Source organism: Centruroides vittatus, unplaced genomic scaffold, assembly GCF_030686945.1.
Source record: "Centruroides vittatus isolate TY-2023 unplaced genomic scaffold, ASM3068694v2 contig_359, whole genome shotgun sequence".
NCBI classification, from domain to species: Eukaryota; Metazoa; Arthropoda; class Arachnida; order Scorpiones; family Buthidae; genus Centruroides; species Centruroides vittatus.
Genome location: NW_027122182.1, coordinates 1892254 through 1913819, shown reverse-complemented (window position 1 = coordinate 1913819; position 21566 = coordinate 1892254). Strand labels below are relative to the sequence as shown.

Genomic DNA, 21566 nt, shown 5'->3' with positions numbered 1-21566 from the left:
AAAAACTTTATTGCAAAAGATGTCCCCTCGAGCAAAAGATCGACCTGTCCGAGCGCTTTGCTTGGACGAACACGAACACTCTGCCGTTTCGTTTTCGCTGGCCCACCCTGTATAATATATGAAAGGTGAAAGCATGTTTGTAATTATAATTCAGAAATATTGAATGCGATGTTCATTGTTTACTTTTATTATTATTATTCATTTCTTTTGTATGGAATTTGTATTTTGGAATTGAATTTACGAAATAAAGTCGTTCAAAGTATTTTACTTGTCACGTTACTTATAAATAGCTTCCGAATTAATACACCTATAAGAATTCTCGAAGCTACAGTAATAATTTACATTCTTTTACACTTTTCCATCCCGATTATCCGAGAAAATTCCTTATATTTTTCTTTGCTCTATACATCATTGCTAGTGTATTCGTACTGTATTTGAAGCCGCTGTAATAGCTCTTAACGCCCACAGAACGGACAGTTTTGTATATAATAGCTTAGAATTGTAAAAGACTAGCGTGAAAATGAATCCAGAATCGCCATTTCAGAACGTTAAATATAGAAATTTATTGAGAAGAAAAGTAAAGAGAAATCCATAAAAAAATCACTTTTTTGTCAAGATTAATTAATAATAGGTATTTTTTTTCATTACAAATATAAAATGTCGATAAAGTTTTAAAATAAATGCGATTTAGAGAGTAAACACCAATGTGAGAACAGATTGGTCCTTAATGTTGCAATCGGAAACTTTTTCCTCGTCTAGCAGTCGTTTTTGTCCAAAGAGCAATTTCTGATTTTCCGGAGGTATCTGTTCCAATTCGTGTATTTTCGCTTTAATACTTTTGATGTTGTCGTTAAACTCTACCTCGATCGGTACCAAGGCATTCAGGAGATTCTTGACGAATATTTTCATTCCTCCTCTCAATCTCAACAAGAGTTGAATGGTGCAATAATCGACGACGTTATAATCCGACAACAGCTTATTATTTCGTAGTTCTTTACAGTTATAAATCAATCGCTGTTCATCAGTAGGAATCCCTACGATTTCCATTATTTTAATTTTCAAGTCTTCGACCTTGTCGTTTTCGTCCATATTAAATACTTTGATTTTACCATTCAGTAACTTGACGAAGATTTGCATTTTTCTTCTTATTGACGTACGAATTTTAAAAGTTCGAAATGTTCCTCTTTTTTTTAAAATTAAAATACGATAAAACTTCGCGCTGTTAATAAAACGTAGTAAAATTTTCACAGCAAATTAATATATTGTTGTTGTTCTGGGAGTCTATCCACTTTCTGACGTGACAACTTAATTCTTTTTTCTTTTTATAGAATCATTGCAGAGAAATTTGCATATATTGTCAAGAGGTGATCAGCTATTGGATGCTTTTCGTGTGATAGCTAGGTGTACTAACTTAGAAAAAATTCGTGAAAGTATTTTCAGTATACCCATTATTCCGTTTGATATTTTTTTGGACCTTATTGTGAGCCTTCGTGCGAAGTGTGTGTTGTATTGTTTCATTTTGCATATTGGAAGATTCGATTTTGCCCAAAGGTGGCATTTGCTTTCTTCCTTTAAAAGTAAGTTCTTCTTGTTTTATTACGTCTCAAGGAGTAAAGAGGAAGACTTTTTCACCAACTGTTCCGGAGAGAACACCAAGTAGACGTAGAAGTAGTAGTTCCGGTCAGGACGAGGAGGTTTCTGAATTACTACAAAATCCGAGTTTTGATGTATCGGAAGGTGTTCGTTTATTACTGCGTATGCACGCTGCTGTTAATGGTAAGGTGGAGGATTTTATAAAGCGACTCGACCATCTTACGGAATGGCTTAAGAACGTGGACGAGGCTCTTGTTGATTTTGAGGTTAGATTAGTTAATATTGAGACCAGGATTGGTTCGGGTGGGTCGGAGACGATGAGCTCCTCCCTTATTGATAATATCAGTATGAAAGTGTCGAAAATGGAACGAGAGATGGATTATATGGACAATCGGCGGAGAATTAATAACTTAGTGATACACGGTTTGGAGGAGGGAGCCGGAGAATCGGCAATGGATACATTAGAGGCAGTGAAGTCTTTTGCTGTGAATAAGTTGAATTTGTCTCTGTTGCGATATGTCGATGCCAGACGAGTCGGTAAAAAATTTGGTGATAGGCCTAGAATAATAATTTGTCAGTTTAGTTCTCTTAGTGATAAATTATCCTATAAAAAAGCAGTTTTTGAGTCGCGTAACTTAAATGTATTTGTTAACGATGACTTTTCTCAACGATTAAGAGACATTAGGTATAAGTTGTGTGTGTTTGGAAGGCAGAAGAAATCAGAAGGTGCTCATAGAATTCGTTTAACCTATGATAAAATATTTATTGATGGAGTGAAATACGGATATGATGAGAATTTGGGTAAAATTATTATTGTTTCTTCATAGCAACCACTAATCCAGGCTACCTCTATAGTGGCGTGGAATTGCGCCGGTATCAAAAATAAGCCGAACTCATTTTGGAAGTATATATCGCAATTTGATATAATTTTTTTTATCTGAAACTTGGCATTCATCTAAAGGTAATAAAAGTAATTTTGAGGTTTTATCGGATTATAATTGTATCATTGGTGATGCTTTCCGAGATGGTAATAGGGGTAGATTCAAGGCTGGATGGCTGCTGTTTATAAAAGTATGTTTTTGTTATAAAGTAATTTATAGAGATGATTTTTTGGTTTTGATTAATATCATATTCCCTGCGGGTGAATTCTTGTTATGTTTTGTTTATATGCAAGAGCATAGTTGGCAGGAAATTTGAGATTTTAATTAATTTTCATCAATGAAGACTCTAACCTAATTATTTTGGGTGATCTTAATGCTCGGATGGGTGCGGAAAATGTTATCCCTGATATATCGGTGATGTTTTGGTATTGATTATGCTAAAAGAAGCAGAACATCTAAGGATGCTATCGTAAACAGCAGAGGTGAAAAGATGCTTCAGTTCTGTATAGATAAAAACCTAATAATAATAAATGGTAGAATGTCGGGTGATGAAGCCGGTGAATATACATTTGTGTCCAGTTTGGGATCATCGGTTATTGATTTTGGTCTAACAACTTCCTGTGGATGGGGTTGTGTTAAATCTTTTTTTGTTGATGATTGTTGTTTATCGGATCATTTTCCTATAGTACAGTAGAGCGTCGAAAAGTGGAACCAATTGGGGACTGGGGTCCTTCCAGTTAATGATTTGTTCCAGTTTCCGACTTTGTACGAAAAAATACATTAACCTGTCCGATGTTCAAATTTTTCTCCGTTGCATGTCGCTTCCTGTTGAATTTTCGTCGATTTTAAGCCTAACGAAAATTTTTATAATAATCATCGAGGCTATCGTATCGTTAAAAATTATTTCTGCATTTTGTACAAACAAAATAAATATATTAAAGAATATAAAAAACATGAAAAATTATACTTTAGAAGTAAATTTAGTATCAAAAACATTCGATTCAGCACGACACAGTCCGACTGAAAATCGTTCCACTTTCCGGCCATTCCACTTACCGACGTTCCACTTATCGACGCTCTACTGTATTATGTTTTGACAATCCTGTTCAACCTAAGGTGACTAATTAGGGCAGTTTTTACGAAAGAATCTTTTGGAATGATGAGACTATGAACAGATTTGTGCTTGATTTTGAGAAATATTTGTTAGATTGTGATTCTGTTTCTTTATCAAGATGTTAGTAAAGTAATTGTCGAAATAGCTAACTCCCATAATATGAACTTTAAACCAAAGGACTATATAAATATTAACAATTGGTTTGAGCTGGATTGTCGCCTAATGATCCGTAACAGAAATAGAGCTTGGCGAACGCCTAAGAAAAATGGTTTTGAATCGTATCGTAAATTATTTGTGTTATTTCGTGGTTTGGTTAAAAAAATTTTGTTTAGCTAAGAAAAAAGTTCTTGTATACGGTTCAGTATTCGGATATTTTCCGTAAAAATAACAAATGGTTTTGGAATTTGTGTAAAATTAGAAAGTATAATAGTAAAGTGTATATTTCTTTGGAGGAGTGGTTTACTTATTTTTATTCTTTATATGGTTCTTCACTTCCTTATAGTGTGGATTTGTCTGTCTTCAATGAGTGTTTAATTTGGTCTGATGAAATTTTGGATGTAGACATTATGGACTCTGAATTGAGCTATGTTTTAAGTAAAGTTAAAGTTGGTTCTGCGCCTGGGGTTGATGGTATACCTTCTGAATTTTGGAGGATGGATTCTGTTTTTCCGATACTGCTTAGAAGTTTTGATAGAATCTTGAGAACGGGGGTAGTCCCAAAAGATTGAGGCAGTGCTATTCTATGTCCGGTATATAAAAATTGCTCTAAATCCATCCCTAGTAATTATAGAGGAATTTCACTGCTGAACTGTGTGTCAAAGATTTTTTTGTAATATATTGTATCACAGGTTGGTTACTTGGTTAAATTTAAACAATATTTTATTTGAGAATCAGGCCGGTTTTCGTGAAAAATATTCTACGATAGATAATGTATTTATTCTGCATACCATTATTACTAAGACTTTAATGAGGAAAAGGCGAAAAGTTTATGCATTCTTTGTTGATTTGTCCTCAGCTTTTGATACTGTAGATAGGAATTTAATGTGGAAAAAAACTCTTGAAATATGGCATTAGTTTTAAATTTGTTTCTCTACTTACAGAATTATATAGTGAGTCTAATGTAAAGATTAAATGGGGTCGTCTCTGTTCTAGGTCTTTTTTCACTGCTACTGGGGTTAGACAGGGCTGTGTTTTAAGTCCTGCGTGTATATTTAAATGATTTAATTGAACAAATAACAGCGAACAGTGTAAAGACAAGTATTATATTACAATATATATGTTACAGTAAAAACCCGTTTTTAGTTAAAACTAGTTTTTACTGGATGTCATTGTTATAACTAGAATTTACTGCTAGTCAGAAATGAATTTGAGTTAAAACTAGTTTTAACTAGACAAAACGGATATTAACAAAATGGCTTAGTAAAAACTGTTTCGACCAAGTCATTCAGCTAACACGTTCCTATAGTGTATGAGTAATTTTGTATCGCTTTAACCCTTTTCCCCCGACATCTTGTTTTATGTTTATTTTGCGATCCTAAGGCAATATAGGTCAGTCAGGCGATATTATTTTAAAAGTTCACCAAAAATCAAATTATCATTATATCTATATGAAAAAAATCGCTTAAATTTATTAATATCTTTAGTTTTAAATACGATACGTTTCAATACATTTTATTAGAAAAATTTATAAGAAAAAAAATAATATATATCAGAACTGACACATAAACTTGGTAATTTGTAACATTTTGTGAATATTAACATTGTCTAGTTACATAGTTGTTTGCTGGCACTGAGCCAGAAAGACATATATCGAATTGTACAAAACAATATTCTAACACTTATGCATGTATGTTTATTCGTTGTGAAATTATCGCACATTACATCAAACATTTGTTTGAAATCAAAATTTTATACTGCTATCATCTAATATAATGAATTATTATATTTTATTCACTTCATATCGAGCGAGATTATATCTGTTGTTAATAAATTTTACAAAAATCGATATTTACCAAAGTAACGATAAATCGGTACCCTCGAAGTTTTGCTTAAAAAGCCAGGATACCGATCGATCGGTGTCTTCAGGGACAAAGGGTTAATTAATGTTAATAACACAGATGTGTGACCAATATTTTCAATAAATATTGTATTAAATAATACAAATGTTTTAATCTCAATCATCACTTTATTTTCCCCCAAACATATTTATGTAGCTAAAATTAGTTTTAACTATGTTAAAAGTTAAAACTAGTTTTATCTAAAATCAAAACATGTACAGCAGTAAATTCTAGTTTTAACTAGACAAAACGGGTTTTAACAATGACATCCAGAAAAAACGAGTTTCATCTAGTTAACCCGTTTTTAGTTAAAACGCGTTTTTTTACTGTAACACACACACATATATATATTATATTGTAATATATTTGTATTATACTTTGACTAATGTTCACATTATATATAAAGGGTGTCTCAGTTAAACGTTTCTGAACTTCTAAGAGGGTAGGGTGCAACCCAACAACTCGGAATCATATAGCAATGCAAGGTGACGTACACAGAAACGTCATAAAGAAGAAGACCGTAAGTGAATATTCGTTTTAATAATAAATGTACAAAAACAAAAGGGTCAAAGAAAGTTTTCGAAGTTTCTTCCACTGACTGCAATGCGGACTTCACGTCTACGGCGCTTGGAATTACGAACATTCTGGAATAATCCAGGCTCATCTCGAATTTCTCCGACAGCTACTGCGATTCTTGCAACCAGCTCCTCAGCATTGTCAACGGAGGTGTCATAAACCAGTGTTTTCATATGCCCCCAGAAATAAAAATCAAGACATGATAGGTCTGGTGACCGAGCAGGCCAACACACGGGACCACCATGTCCGATCCACTGTTGGCCAAATGTGACGCCATCTACCCCGTGAGTAAAGCATTTCCGACCCAAATTGCTATATGATTCAGAGTCGTCGGAATGCACCCTACCCCTGTTAGAAGTTTTGAAACTTGTAACTGAGACACGCTGTATATATAATGTGAACATTAATCAAAGTATAATACAAATTTATTGTACAATTATACAGAGAATACAATACTAATTAATTACAGCAATGTAGTGCGATGCATTTACAAGCATGCAATATATATAATAATTTTTCTCTTATTATTTCCTAACAAATAATTATTAGAAACCAGCATAAGATACTAAAAATGATGCTACACTATTAAATTTTAAAACATATCGAAAGATTTCACGTGACCTTTTTTTTAAAAAACAATCGAAAGTCGCAATTCTTAATAATAATAATCAGAATACAGATTATGGAGAAATATTTTACAGATCTAATATGATTATTTTATTTCCACAATCGATGCATTCATTTTTGAAATAATTTAGTGTATAAAATTAAACGTTACTATAGCATTTAACGTTGTAAATGTTTTATAGTTAGCTTCCCAGTCATTTGATTAATTATTTATAAAGAACACTTAAATACGATGTGTATTGTTTTCCTGTTTGACAATACACTTCGTTTCCTTTTTCAAAATTCCACTGACTTGAACGAATGAAGAAAATGTCGAATAGACGGCACTTATCACCTGTAAATAACGGTGCTTTATGAACAGATATGTGCTTATATATATACTGCAAATAATCCAAACATACCCTTATCAAGAAGTTCCGTTTAATATAGAAGAATCCGCCAATAGATATTCCGAGAGGAATCTTTCCAAATCTCTTCATAAAGTTGTTTATCTTTTAACAATAAATTCGTAAAATTAATGAATAATTTGAAAATGTTATTTATTCACAATAAACTATTCTAACAACCTGTTTGTTTCGACTAAAAAGGTTGTAGTAGGACGTCTAGTTTACATTTTTTTTGTACAAATTCACGTGAAACTGTAGTCTGTGTTAATTAATAAAAAGTATATTAGGTGAGAGCTATAATAAATTTTTAGTATGTACCTGTATTTAATTATTAACATGTTATATAAAAATAACTGAAATGAAAAATTAGTATTATCCGCAATTTTGAATTGAGATTCGAAATCTTATGATGTTCATTGAGTTACTACTTAAAATTATTGTGCTGACTAAAAGCAGTCAAACTCCTTTAAACGGTAGCGAATAAAGCTGTTTATGAAAAGTTCAATTACGCTTATTGAAGTAGTTAATATTCTGTTTGAAAATAACATGTTAAAAAAGACAGACATTAAATTAAACTAATTAAATTCCGTAAGAATTCACAGTTACGATTTATGATGGAGTTATTAAAGTTATTTACATACCTTAAATTTGAATGTCAATGGGAGATTTGCAGAAGAAACCTTTTCAATACTTATGAAATTATCGTACATCTGACAAAAGAATAATATAGATTATTCTATGAATTCATTGGAAGATTTGAAATTATTTGGTATAGCACTAAAGAGGGGCTTAACGATAAAATAAGCCCGAAATGCATATGTAATCTGTATCTTTAATAAAGGATATTCTGACCTGAAGGCTGTAAGATAGTTTACGGGAATTCTTGTAATTTTTTTCGGATTAAAGAGATAATTATATATATATATATATATTGTTATATATATATATATATATATATATTTGTAATTATGTATATGTTAGTTTATATATATTATCGACAAATGCTATGCATTTTTCAATTATAATACTTATTACGATCAAAACACAATACAGTTATGTACTCCTAAGATAATTGAATAAATATTCATATAAAAAGTATTCAAATTTATGCAAATATAAGTAAAAAATTTAAAATACTCAAATTAACAATTTGTTACAATGCTAACCTTAACACATTAATTTAGGGGAGTTTTAGGAATTGAATAAAGAATAATGATCACATACCGTAGATGTGAAGTGAGAGAGAGCCCAGCAAACGGAAATTAATCCAAACGCAAGAAGCAACGATATTACTGCATAGAAAAATTTAACCATTGCGTGTAATTTAACAAATATTGTTGCATACCAAATAAAAGAGGTTCCGTAGAGAAAACAAGTGTAAAAAAAAGGTAAAAAAATGTCCCATTCTTCGTTAATCTTTTTGAAATATTCCCAAAGTTCAACCTGATTTTTCAATATTTCTTGCAATGTCTCGTGTAGGAAATCTTTGTCACTACTTATTTCAGCTATTTCTTCTGACAACCTTTGGTATCTTTTGTGCAGTAAAAATATTATTATTGAACAGATAAAAACAAGAGATAGAATCTGACCCGCAGAATAAATGAACCAGAAAGCGTGAATAAAACACGCAAGAAATGCTTCTGTGTCTGTTCCATTTTGTTTATTTATTTCAACATAAAATGTAATTTCAGAAATTATAGTTATTGCGATAAATAAGAGAAATAACAAAGATAAGAAACTCAATGAATACACTTCTAGCTTTTGGCTTATTTTATGTTCTTCTCGACAACTGCTGACGACGCAATAAATATTAATTTTGCTTCTTTTGACAACACTGAACTGCCCAGCAATATATATTGCTAAAAATGCACTCACTGCAGATGCTTGCAAAGCATAATCTCCAAACATCTTGTTGATTCTGAAAATGTAGAGATCGTTGTTGTACAATCTTACCAGAGAAAAAAAAGCCAGGATCCATAATAATACTTCAAGAAATGAAGTATATAATTTGAATAATATTGATCGAATATAACCGTTTGCTTCATTTTCTTCTTTTAGGCATTGGCACGGACTCCAGAAATACAGTCCAAATATCTTCGCTGAATTAAATGTCGGTAATAATATGTATCCAATACAACGTTCTTTTTCTCGTAGTGACAACATTTCTTCTTTGAGTAAAACGAATTATTTTTCTCCACGAAATATTCTATTCAAGCAGAATATAACAACTGCAACACACTAAGATCTTTGTATGACGTTGCATTGCTATGGTGTAATATTGATTTTTGTTTGGAAATTTCAAAGAATTTATATTACATTTAAAACGAACTAATTGGCAACGCCTAACTTATTAGAACTTCCACGTACTTTAAATTCAATTTTTAATTTTATGACTTTATTACGCTTTTAAAAATGATTTAATATCATTTACGGAATTGAATCAAAATTCTTTCTACCAGAAACAATTTTAAGCGAGAGCTGTAATTATCTTTTGTTTACTTTCTTTACATGATTGAAGGAAATTATTTTAAATATTTGCAATAAATCGACATGAATTATTATATTATAGTAGGCTGCTATCGTAAAACATATATAATTTCAGCTCCATTTAATAAAACTTTTAAAGAATTTTAATTCAATCTCGATGTATGATTAATATGTTGTTAGTAAATAGCCACTGATATGCATTATTAAAATTGAAAACATTTGTTGTTTCGAACTGAAAATATAAATTGTCAAATTTATTTAAATCATTGCAAGAAATGTTTAACTCATCATTTCATATAGAAATTCAACTCAGAAAACAGAATTATTGATATCGTGACATATGTTGTATACTTTCATTGGTAAAACTAATTTTTTAACCAAGTCTACTTTGTCATTGTTGTTAATTAAATTACTTTTTCTTACTACAATAGAAGTATAGGAAGTAGAATAGTTGCGATGCCTTGTAAGATTTGAATATATCCGCACGTAATCGCCATAATAATTCATATAACTTGTATTTTCTTTTGTATCCTAGAATATTTCTTTTATATATATATAAAAAATTTTGTTGTTTGTTAAAACTTGCTTGTCGCTCACTCGGGAAAACGGACACCCTCTCGACGTTCCTGCGCGCACTCGCAACTCCACAGTTTGAACGACCCTCCTGTTCACCTTTATTTAAGAATCGCGAGTTAGCATAAAGTTAAATCGCATCCTAACTGGTGTCAATCCTGATGTCGGCCAGATCTCACAATCATGCGGACACTTCCTTGAAAGCCGTCCACAGACAATGAGTTCAGGCCTTACCGAGTAAGTTTTCAATAGAGATGGTCCCCCTTCGCCCCCGGCTTATCTCACATATTATTGCAGTTTTTAGAAATAGGTTTTTAAATTCCAGACTAGTGTTGCAACCAGTCTGGTATTCACCCGGATTGTCCGGATGATACAGGACTGGTTGCAACACTTCATAAACCTGACATTCGTGGTATTGACACAAGTAAAAACACATTAGAATTAGATCATACACCTGGTAACTCAAAAATGCTCTGCGCTATGTTCTGATGATAATTTTATTTTTACTAAAATATCTACCGGAATATCGTGAAAGGTTACCATACCCGAGTTAATTTCACATGAACTGAGAAAATTCTTTCTGAACAGTGCTGAATTATAGTGCTTTAATTACTATCCTTTAATATACAATATTAAATATAACATTTATAATGCCTATGATAAGACAAGATGGCTGAGCGGTAAAAACGTCAACTTATATCTTTTAGGTACTGGAAACAAATCCAGGCATTCGAAATACCTTAGGATAATTTCGGGTGATATCTAGAAGCTCTGTCAGGACATTTGCCTACAATTGGCAGCAATATTTTAGGCCTGGGGAGTCTATCCAGTTTCTGTCGTAACAACTTAATTCTGTTTTTTTATAGGTGGGTGTGATTTCTTTTATATAATGTTCTTTGTTGTTCGGATAGTTCTCCCCACAATTTTCTTTTATATATATATTTTTTTTGATATCGCTTTGTATAATATTTGTTTTTTTTATGTATATTTTAATTTTCTCTGTAATGACTTATGAATTGTATTTGTATATTAGTTTAGTTTGTAACGTATAAATGTTATGTATTGATTTTTGTATTCCCCGCATCATGGGTTCTTCCCAGTATGACTAAATAAATATTATTATTGTTAACAATACTAACGATCTTATTATTAAGTCTTGACCTCATAGCTTTCATTTCTATTATTAGCAAAAGTAATTTTATTCTCCTCTGCCAACGATTCGACTATTCAAATTAAATAAATGATGTATTAATTTTTCATATTAAAAAATGAAAATAAAAATAGCTCTATGTATGTTTTTCTTTGTTCACAATTACATTGGAGAGAATATGCTGCTACTTTCTCTTCCCCGGCTTTTATTTATACATAAAGGGAAGTAATAGAATCGTGTCAAATTTGACCCTCAGAGATTTTTTTCCAAATCTTCACGTTTTGAGACCCTCTGAATCCAAATGGAAGTAGTGTTATTTCGATTCAAAACTTTTGCCTCGAAAGCAGTTAATAGACGACTGGCACGACTCTGTTGTTAAAGGAAAAGTATGACGTACAGGGCCATTACCCTTAACGTGAATTACTATATATAAACAGAGTTTTCGAAAAATACTTTTCCATGACCGAACGCAGAAGTTGTCCATAGCCCGCGAACATATTTGGCACATCGCTTACGATGGAAATAGGCTATTTATGCGATATACGATATAGTTGTGGTCACCTACCTACGACTTATGCGCAATTTGAAAATTTTGGCATCACTGGCCTAACGTTTGGCTACCGAAAATACCTGTATTACATATATATACAGTATATTATTAATATATTATTAGATTTATTTCAAGTATGAACGAAATGAGATCTTTTTGTCGATTGCAAAAATTCATCAACCCTGGGCTCCGTTGGTGTCTGATGTCTTTTCCACTGTTTCCTTCCATTTCTCTCTATCCATTGCCAAATTTCTCAATTCCTGCACATTCTTCATTCGCTTTAAACCACTTCTTTACGTCATCAATTCATTTTCTATATGGTCTGCCTCTTTTGTTAGATCCTTCCATAATACCATAGACTAGTGTCTTAAATTTTCTGTTTTCATTCCCTGCTATAAATCACGTGTTAGGAATTCGCAAGTTCTATTTCTACTGAATTTCTTTAGTTTTTTTCGTATTCCATAAATACAGAAGTAAAATAATAAGAATTGTAATTATTTAAGAGTAGGCTAATGTTACTTTTTTTGAACAGTGTTAAATAATTTTTTATAAAACTAAAATGTTGTAAAATATACAATCTTTTCTCTACCGAATTTATATTAATATTTAAGGGCTAATGTAATAATTTCATTTGGTATATACAGTCGAACCTTCAATAACAAGCATTTCTAAACGGCGGCCATTATTCAGAGATTTGACTGTATTTAGAATTTCAGGTATATAATTGATTATTTAGTCAACCCACTTAATGTTTGTTATGGATATTGCTTGAAATATTTATTACAATTTGTTAAAATCATGCTTTTTATCATCTCGTGAAAAGTAAAAATATTAGTAATGTATGTCTGCTCTGTTTCATTGCTTTCCTTAAGATAATAACAATAATAAAAATATATGAAACTAATCTTTTTTTTCCTTATGTAAAATTTAAACCTTGTATGAAATTATCTATCTGAAACTGATTTACATGACTTATGGCTGCTTATTCAGACTTCATTTTATGTAGTTTTCAAATCTACCAAGTATATAATACAGGGTTAAAACTGAAAGTTAAAATAATCGTTTCATTGCTAAAATTATTACTTATTATGAAAATTAGTTGCTATTATTAAAAATCAAATATTTTAAATTAGTTTCATGATAAATAAATTAAAAACCATACTAAATACTTTGTTCTGCTCATATTAAATCATTGGAAATAGGAAACTATACCACCCAGTGGGCACTGCGTCTTTTTCTCGTACCTATTGTGGTTCAACTAGGCCAACAGTGGGGTGGTTGGGTGACGAGGTAAGATATGGGGTTCTACGTATCCAGGACTGACCGCAAGAAATTTCTGGGGAGTTGCTCGTCCCAATTCGGGTTCTTGGAGTTGTTAAGCTGATGCCTTAAACAATTCAGCCATAATTATAGCTTACTGTTTTAGAAAATGAAATACAAATTATTTTGTATTTCATTTTCTAATGATACACTTCTATGATAAAAGATACTCCTACTGCTTGTTTTATTAAGAAAATTCAATGATTCAATGAAAAGAAAAATCAATGAAGTGACTATATTCTTTAAATTTGGCTTTGTTTATCAATGTTGTATAAGAAACTCAAATAAATATTGCTAAAGACAAAAAATGATGTCATATTTTGTTCACTGTTACTTGGCTCTATATACATTCTTAAAGAATATTTAAATGAGATTTGTTATTTAAATAAAATTAATTTAATCCAAAACGTTTTTTTCAATAAGCTTTCATTATTTAAATCAAAATTGGGTGATATAATTATAAAACAATATGTAAATCCCACATTTATACAATTATCAGTTATACAGTTACTTATAATGTACTTATCCAAAAATAAAATTTATTTATAACTAAACATAAATAAGTATTTTTAATCACTAAATTTTAAAATTTATTACTACATGTAATATTGCAGAAAAATTCTTATCACAATAAGAAAATAAATTTGTTTAAATACAATTTATAAACGAATGATAGTCCAAGTGTGGATTATTGTATAATCCAATGCTGGAAACATTCCCTTTGTACACAATTTTGATGATTATTTTATATATATATGTATATAAATAATATATATATACACATATATATATTTACAATTTTTAGTGTCAATATGCTAATCTTCTATGAAAAATTCAGTATTTACAATTATATTATTATAATACAACCCTTAATAAATCAGCATTTATAATCAGTTAACAAAGGAGATTAACATTCTTCCCACTAAATGTGGGTAGCAAGCATTACACAACCAGAATTATATATATATAAATATATATACACAGTATGTTTACATGTACAGTTTCACTAACTGATAATTTTGTTGTGATTTCTAAATCATATGGTGCCAAACAATATTTCTTGAGGATTAGTTGCTGCTTGATGGACATATCTAAGCATTCGGTATTGAGGTATTGTGCTAATAGTGGGAAAAATATCCGAGAGGACGTGTAACTTAACTCCGATCAACTAAGTATTTTGACGTGTTTGTTTAATCTGTGGGAACTATGACATTTAGTATCAGGAGAAATTAGTCAGTTGTATCATTTGTCTATTCAAATTCTTTCTTTTTTTGTTGGCAACGTATTTATTAAAAATACATTATTAATACTTCCTATCGTAACAATATTTAAGGAGGCTAATAAAAAACATTTTGTATTTTTTCTTTCTTGCAAATATAATATAACAATTAGAAATTTTTAAACAAACAATTTGATCTTAAGCCAGATAATAAAACTTTTTAAAAAATACACGAAAAAAGAAAACTTACTCAATTTGTTCTCAAAAAAATTATTTCAAATTCTTATGCAAACAACTATTAAATTTACTTGATCTTAATAAACATACGTCAGAATTTGAGAACTGTATAAATGTGTGAAAAGTACTAAAAGTGCATACAAGTTATGCAGTCCTTCCAAATAATGCATTATTTTTTGTATTCATTGAAGGAAAAAAAATCATTATATATGTATATTTCAAATTATACAAATTCTGTGTTTTATATATAATATATATTTTTTTAAAAACATATCACACATTTTAAAGTTCTTGGTGGGTGTGTTGTTGAAAAGCCAATTTGTTCCCATTAGAATTAATAATCAAGTGATAGTAGAAATTTACCACTTGCTCGTAATTTTTTATTGAAATGCGCTCGTCGTTTCCGTGAAGGCGTGCAGTATCTTCTGTAATGATATTCACTGGAGAAAATCTATAGATGGCTCTTGTTAATGGTAAATACCATTTACTATCTGTATTAGCAACCATGATAGCTAGAAAACACAAGTACAATTTTAAAATGAATTTATATATATATATATATAAAGCAATTTTAGAAGAATTAATCTAGTTATTGATTTTAATAGAAATTTTCTTAATTAGTTAGTAAATGAACTATCAAAACTATTAGAAAAGTAAAGTAAATAATTAATTAATAGCAATTTTTGATTAAATTTCTAAATATAGAATCTAAAATTATTGTATTATGACACAATTAGAAAGTAAGAAATAGTAAATTTCAATCTCAATCAATATATTTAATAAACTGTATGATAAAAGAAGAAATTGTATATATATATAGGATGTTTCAAAAATATTAACACTGTTATGCTGAATTTGTATGCCAGGTTGTCCTTTGAATTGTTCTCCACCATGTGCAAATAGTCACAACCCTTCTGTAACATTCATAATTACAGCCCTACTACCTGTCACATAACACTTTTATCTGGAGATTGCTCACAGTTAATATTTTTTTGAAGCATCCTGTATATCGGGATAATAAATATTTGTTACTGCTACAGAAAATGCATAACTGAAAATTTAGTAGAAAAATAAATTACAAGTGTTTTCATAACCTAGCATTGTATTTATTTTTAAATATTCTATAAAGAATTATAGACAAGATGAAACAATGTGGAAACAGGAAGTAAGACTAATTGATTTCAAATTCTAACTGAAATAAAAATCATAAAAGACTAAGATATAAAATAAGAAAATGACAGAAGTTCAATATGAATGAGAATTAAAGTAATATAAAAGAAATTTTGTATTAAATATTAACTTTTTGCAAATGTTTACATTTATTATTACGTAATGATAATTGTTTTAAAAAATAATTCTAACAACACTGAATTAGATAAAGTCTAATAATTCACTGACTAGAAACTTTATAGAAAAAACTTCCACGAAATTATTTACTTACTGGGAACAACAGCACAATCGGGATATATTTGTCGAATGCTATATTTTAATGTTTGGTATGCAAAACTATCACTCGAAAATGGTGATATTGGATGTGGGGGGATAGATTCAAGCGTTTCAATTTCTAAATCATCATTATTTAGCAGATACCTATCATGATCAATAACCTGGAAATTCAATGCATAATTAATTTTTAAAAAAATTAAGGATAAATTTTTAAATATTCTATTAGTGTTTCAAAATCATTACTAAGATAACATACCTCTTCAATTGAATCAGCAGGATGCACACGATGATTTACAATAGCAGAAGCTTCACCAGGAACAACATTAGACTAATTAAAATTGAAGATATTAGTTTTTAAAATAAATAATTATCTGAATTAACTAGAATTATAGGTAAATTTTAATTACTAAATAAAAAGTGATGTATATCATCATTTCAAAAATAGATATACATATAAATTTTTAATGTAGACTGTACACAAACAGTTAAGTATGAAATAAAATCTGTTTCTTACTTTAATCCCTCCAGATATCATTGTTACGGCTGTTGTCGTTCTAACCAAACTATTGCTATGTGGTTGTAAACTAAAAATCCTATTTTTAAAAGATTTTCCAAAATAAATTAAAAAACTAATAATTATTAAATAATTTATGAAGATATATAAATTCTTACCATGATAAAAATGGCCTAAACAACCAGATATTTGCATAAACAAATTTAAATGGAAAAGATGCCTAGAAAATAATTATTTACGAGAAATTATTCTAGATAATATAAATGTACTTATTTCTATTTAAAATTTAATCACTTTAATTATTTGCAAACAGCACACTTAAATATTTCAACAGTTATATTTTTTAAATATATTATAATTTTAGTAAACGTTAAAGATTAATTTATAATCGTTCATTAAAAATTATTAAAAAGTAAAAAATAATGGTACGTTAATTATATCAATTCTTTTTTTCAAGACTATCGGCCAGACTTAAAATAAAGTCTTCTGCAGTGAGAGTATGTTAAGATAACTCCATTTTGCATTACTCATCCATTAATTTCATTATTCTCACCATGGAATAGTGATAAGGAATGAGGAATAAAATTTATCTTAACCCACTGATGCATTGTAAAATTTATTCATTTCATTTATAATGAGAAAAACTGATGTTAGTAATATAGCTCCAAAAAAGCCAACTGCTAGAGATCACAAGCATAATCAAAGAGATTACAATTGTTAAAGAAAAAAACCTAATTTTACATTATATTTACTACTATTATGTATTTAAACTTACATAAGGTGCAGCAGCTTCTAGCATATCCTTTTCAGGTCCTTTTCCAAACATACTAGGATGAGACGTTCCTACTAACCTGTAAAATCAAGAATTCCAAATTAATTACTTTAGAGGTAATGAAAAAAATTTGATACCTAAAAGCATAATTGGAAGTTACCAAATAATTCAAAAAAAACCTATAAATGATTTATTTTCAAAATAATTTATCATAATACAGTACTCTCAATAGGTCAAACTTCCTCAATTCAATTTTATTTTTGGTCCCAAGTTTCATAGACTCAATGAATGCTACATTTCTGTAAGTCGAAATAATTTTGAGATCAACTTCACAAATTTAACATATAGAGACTTTACTTTATGTCTAATTTTGTGCACTTTCTTTTGCATTTTCAATGGAATAGATAATATAGGCAGTCCGCTACTTACAAACTTTTGAAGTTACAAACAAAGCCGACAGATGGCGGGTTAACATGAGCGTGAGAGGTAGGTGAGAGGCTCTTAGTCGAGTTTGGACTGTAGTCGTGTATCAATTGTGTGTGGTGTCATTTGTTTACTATTAAAGTGCAGTTGGTTATTTTTTATGTACAATCAAGTTTATTTTTGAAGTTTTACATTAAAAACATTTACAGTACATACATATGTACATTTGTAGTTGTTTTAAATGAGTAATTTTAATAAATAATGTACATGTGATTGATTTGAATTTATACTTCCCTTTAACAATCTTAATTCAACATTATTTAAGTAGCCTAAACATTACATAATTGTAAAAACAACATTGTATTTGAGTTTTCGCGCCAAACATCGTCTTTCTGAGTTACGAAGTTTTTGACTTGCGAACGACCGCTACAAACGGATTAAGTTTGTAAGTAGAGGACTTACTGTACTATCATAATGTTGAAGATAGATATTATATAGAATTATGTTTCTGGCATTTAATGAGCTTATTCTTAAATGCAAATTGACAAATTCATTTCAGAGCTTGAAATAGTTATTTTATTTTTAGATTTTGAAAATTTAAAAATGCTGATTTCAAAATAGAACAGAGTTAAATACATAAAATACAAGACCAGATATGGAAACTTTAAGGACAGGAGGCCCAGATTAACTATTTATGAAGTTTCAATGCAAACTGAAAGTAATGTTATTGCAATTCAAAACTTTTCCCTTAAAAGCAGTTAATCGATGACAGACATGACTCTATTGTTAAAGGAAAAGTACAATATACAGAGGCAAGCTAATACTAATTTGAGGTAGAAAGCATATATTCTAAATTAAATAAATTAAAAATAGGATTAAAAATTGTAGCCCGGCATTGTGACCAGGTCATAATACATAATTTCTCATCTACATGTATTTTCTTACTTGAAACTAGCATTCATACGGTATAAAATGTAAAGTTTGAACTGCATGTTGATGTTTCCATTGCTGATAGTGACTAGTTAGTCAGTGTATTTATCATTTTCATTCTGAAGTAGATAGAAATGATAAATAAGATAAAACTAAAGATTTTGTTGATAGCAAAAGTTGTCCAGGAAAAAAGTAAAACTTAATAGAATGTCAAATTCTTTTCCAATTTTAAGTATTCTGTCTACTTATCTGGAAAACATGATAAATGATTGTGGAAAGTTTTAATGAATCAGGCAGAACAGAAAACAAAGTATAAATATAAGTATCCAGATAAATGCTTTATGAAGTGGTTTTTAAAGTGTTTTAGTTCTAGGCTATTGGTTGCAAACAATATGTCTGGAGGTTGACTTACACAATTGGTATAGATAGATCTAAACTAAAATTCTGAGCCGAAAATCTTGAAAGTTTAATTTATGTATCAGCATATATAGTAATATTTAATAAACAGAATAAAAGTTTTGCAACATAATGTAAAATATATCTCTAGTATAGTTTGTTAAAGCTATCCAACAGATCTGTATATCTGTATATATAAGTTTGTGATTTAGTTATAAGAATTAAATATATTTACCTTGAAATTGATTTAGCTAAAATTACTATAGTTGTTTCTTTAGGTGGTAATGAAGAATGTCCTGTCTGTCCACTAACGGAAATTTTTAAAGTTGCATATCCTTTTTCAGTCACACCAACCCTTAAAATTTATTGAATAAAATTTTTTATAACTATTAAATTTATGTTATACGTTAATACACAATATTCTCTTGCATAATAATACATTTTTATTATTAACAAACTTTGTTATAAGTAATTTAATGCTTTAAAACAATCAAAAGTTATAAACATCTCCACAGATATATTCTTGAATGATTCATAATTAATTTCAATCAAATATTAAATTTTATACAAATAATGATTTGAAACATATACATTTTCAACAATTTAAATGATGTAAAACTAAAATAACACTTTCAAAAATTACAATTAATCATACATCAATTGCGTAAATCTTGTAACATTTTAGATTAAAAATAAGCAAAATATGTAAAGTTTTTGACAATCTTGTAAAATACAAATCAAAATAGCTACTATATTTTTAAATACAATATAAAAAATGTTATTAGAAATATTAATGATATAACTAAAAACATTTAATATGTAAAAATTTACACATTATGGACATTACACTTTTATGTACAGAGTATTTTAGCTAAAAGTTTTCAAATTTGTGCCATACCTTTATCATTAAGATTTTCTCGAAACAATTTTTGAAGCTACTGTGCATCATTATGCGATTTCACGAGTTTCTCTTGACAACATTGTCATACTATAAAAATGAAGGCAACAATACTCATGATCAAATAGTGGAAAAACCTTATTGTTTAATATATAGCAGGGGTGGACAAACCTTGTCACTACAGGAATCATACACTGCCTATCAGAAATATACAAGAGCCTCAATCTCTACTGGAATGCATATTGAATATATTATATATACTATATATTTTATATATAGTTAAAATACTATAGTTATCACTGTAGTAAAAATCATTGTTACTTTACTGGTACTTAATGACTGATTAAGTAAAAAAAAATCATTAAACTTCTTCAATTTTATGGATGCACCCTAAGCTTTCAATTGCCTGTTCAAGGTTAAGTTGCAAGTTACCAAGTTACACTTACAATGCCCGTATATATATATATATATATACAGTGGTGATATTCGAAATAGTTAACAAGGGGTTCGCTAGCAGAAAATTTTTCCCTGACAATCACCGACAAACAAAATGGAAGTTTTGGCTAGAAATAAATACAATACCTTTTCTTTCAATATACCTAATAATCAGTGGCGTATTTGGAACGTAACGAGCCCTGGGCGAAGACCAGGTAACAATAGTATATTAGTGCTGTCGACCTTTTTTTTTTGGCAGAGAAATTTTTCACCCCGAATGGCACCGCTGATAATAGACAGATGTCATCATCTCTCAAAATACAATATCCTTTTTATTTCGCTGTCCATAGCCTGACACATGTTCCACAGCCATCTTGTATTATCTCGCGCACGTGAGATTGTGGGATCTCTCTTATGACTGGATCTAGTTTCAAGAACTCTCTTGAATTGATCGCGATTAAACCTCGTTTCGGTTGAGATTGAAACGGTCGAGAGAGATCGCACCAAGACATAGTCCCCGACCTTGCTCACAATCTAGATTGAAATGCTCGGTGCGAACGGGGTATAAGGCTCTTGTTTAGTAGTGTTACAGAGTATAATACGTATATTTTAATATATTTTTTAAAAGAAACAAAACCACTGAGAAATGTTCCATGTGTTTAACAAGGTTCGAGAAACTGAAAATTTTACCAATGGGTTCAGGCGAACCTGTGCGAACCCACTGAATATCACCAGTGGGTGTATAACACTAAGAATACATAAACCAAAATACATGATACAAAGTAAACATAAATTAGTATTTGGTTTTTAGTGAAAACTAAAATGTAAAACTAGAAATTATAAATAGTCTTATTTTCCATATTTTTTGAACATAATTGTAAAAAGCATCAAACAGTGGCTTCTAAACAAGCTTATCGAATGGATATGGCCACCTGAAACCAATCGTAAAGATTTCTAATTTCAGAATAAGTTTATCTTGATC

General features: G+C 29.7%; 2 protein-coding genes across 2 annotated transcripts in view; one reads left to right on the top strand and one right to left on the bottom strand.

The window, feature by feature from the left end:
* The first annotated feature begins 1757 nt into the window (after positions 1-1757).
* On the top strand, positions 1758-2473 carry LOC136974955 (uncharacterized). Its single transcript, XM_067269952.1, has one exon. It carries the CDS (start codon positions 1758-1760, stop codon positions 2418-2420), a length of 663 nt encoding a protein of 220 aa, XP_067126053.1. The 3' UTR covers positions 2421-2473.
* A 12191-nt stretch (positions 2474-14664) lies between these two features.
* LOC136974926 (N-fatty-acyl-amino acid synthase/hydrolase PM20D1-like) overlaps positions 14665-21566 on the bottom strand; it is a 43500-nt gene continuing 36598 nt past the window's right edge. The window contains exons 5-11 of the mRNA XM_067269924.1: positions 19487-19606; positions 17506-17581; positions 16889-16950; positions 16731-16809; positions 16473-16544; positions 16212-16377; positions 14665-15282 (exon numbers count right to left, since the gene is read on the bottom strand). Coding sequence (XP_067126025.1) covers positions 15053-15282; positions 16212-16377; positions 16473-16544; positions 16731-16809; positions 16889-16950; positions 17506-17581; positions 19487-19606 — 805 coding nt within the window. The 3' untranslated portion in view covers positions 14665-15052. The remainder of the gene's footprint in view (positions 15283-16211; positions 16378-16472; positions 16545-16730; positions 16810-16888; positions 16951-17505; positions 17582-19486; positions 19607-21566) is intronic.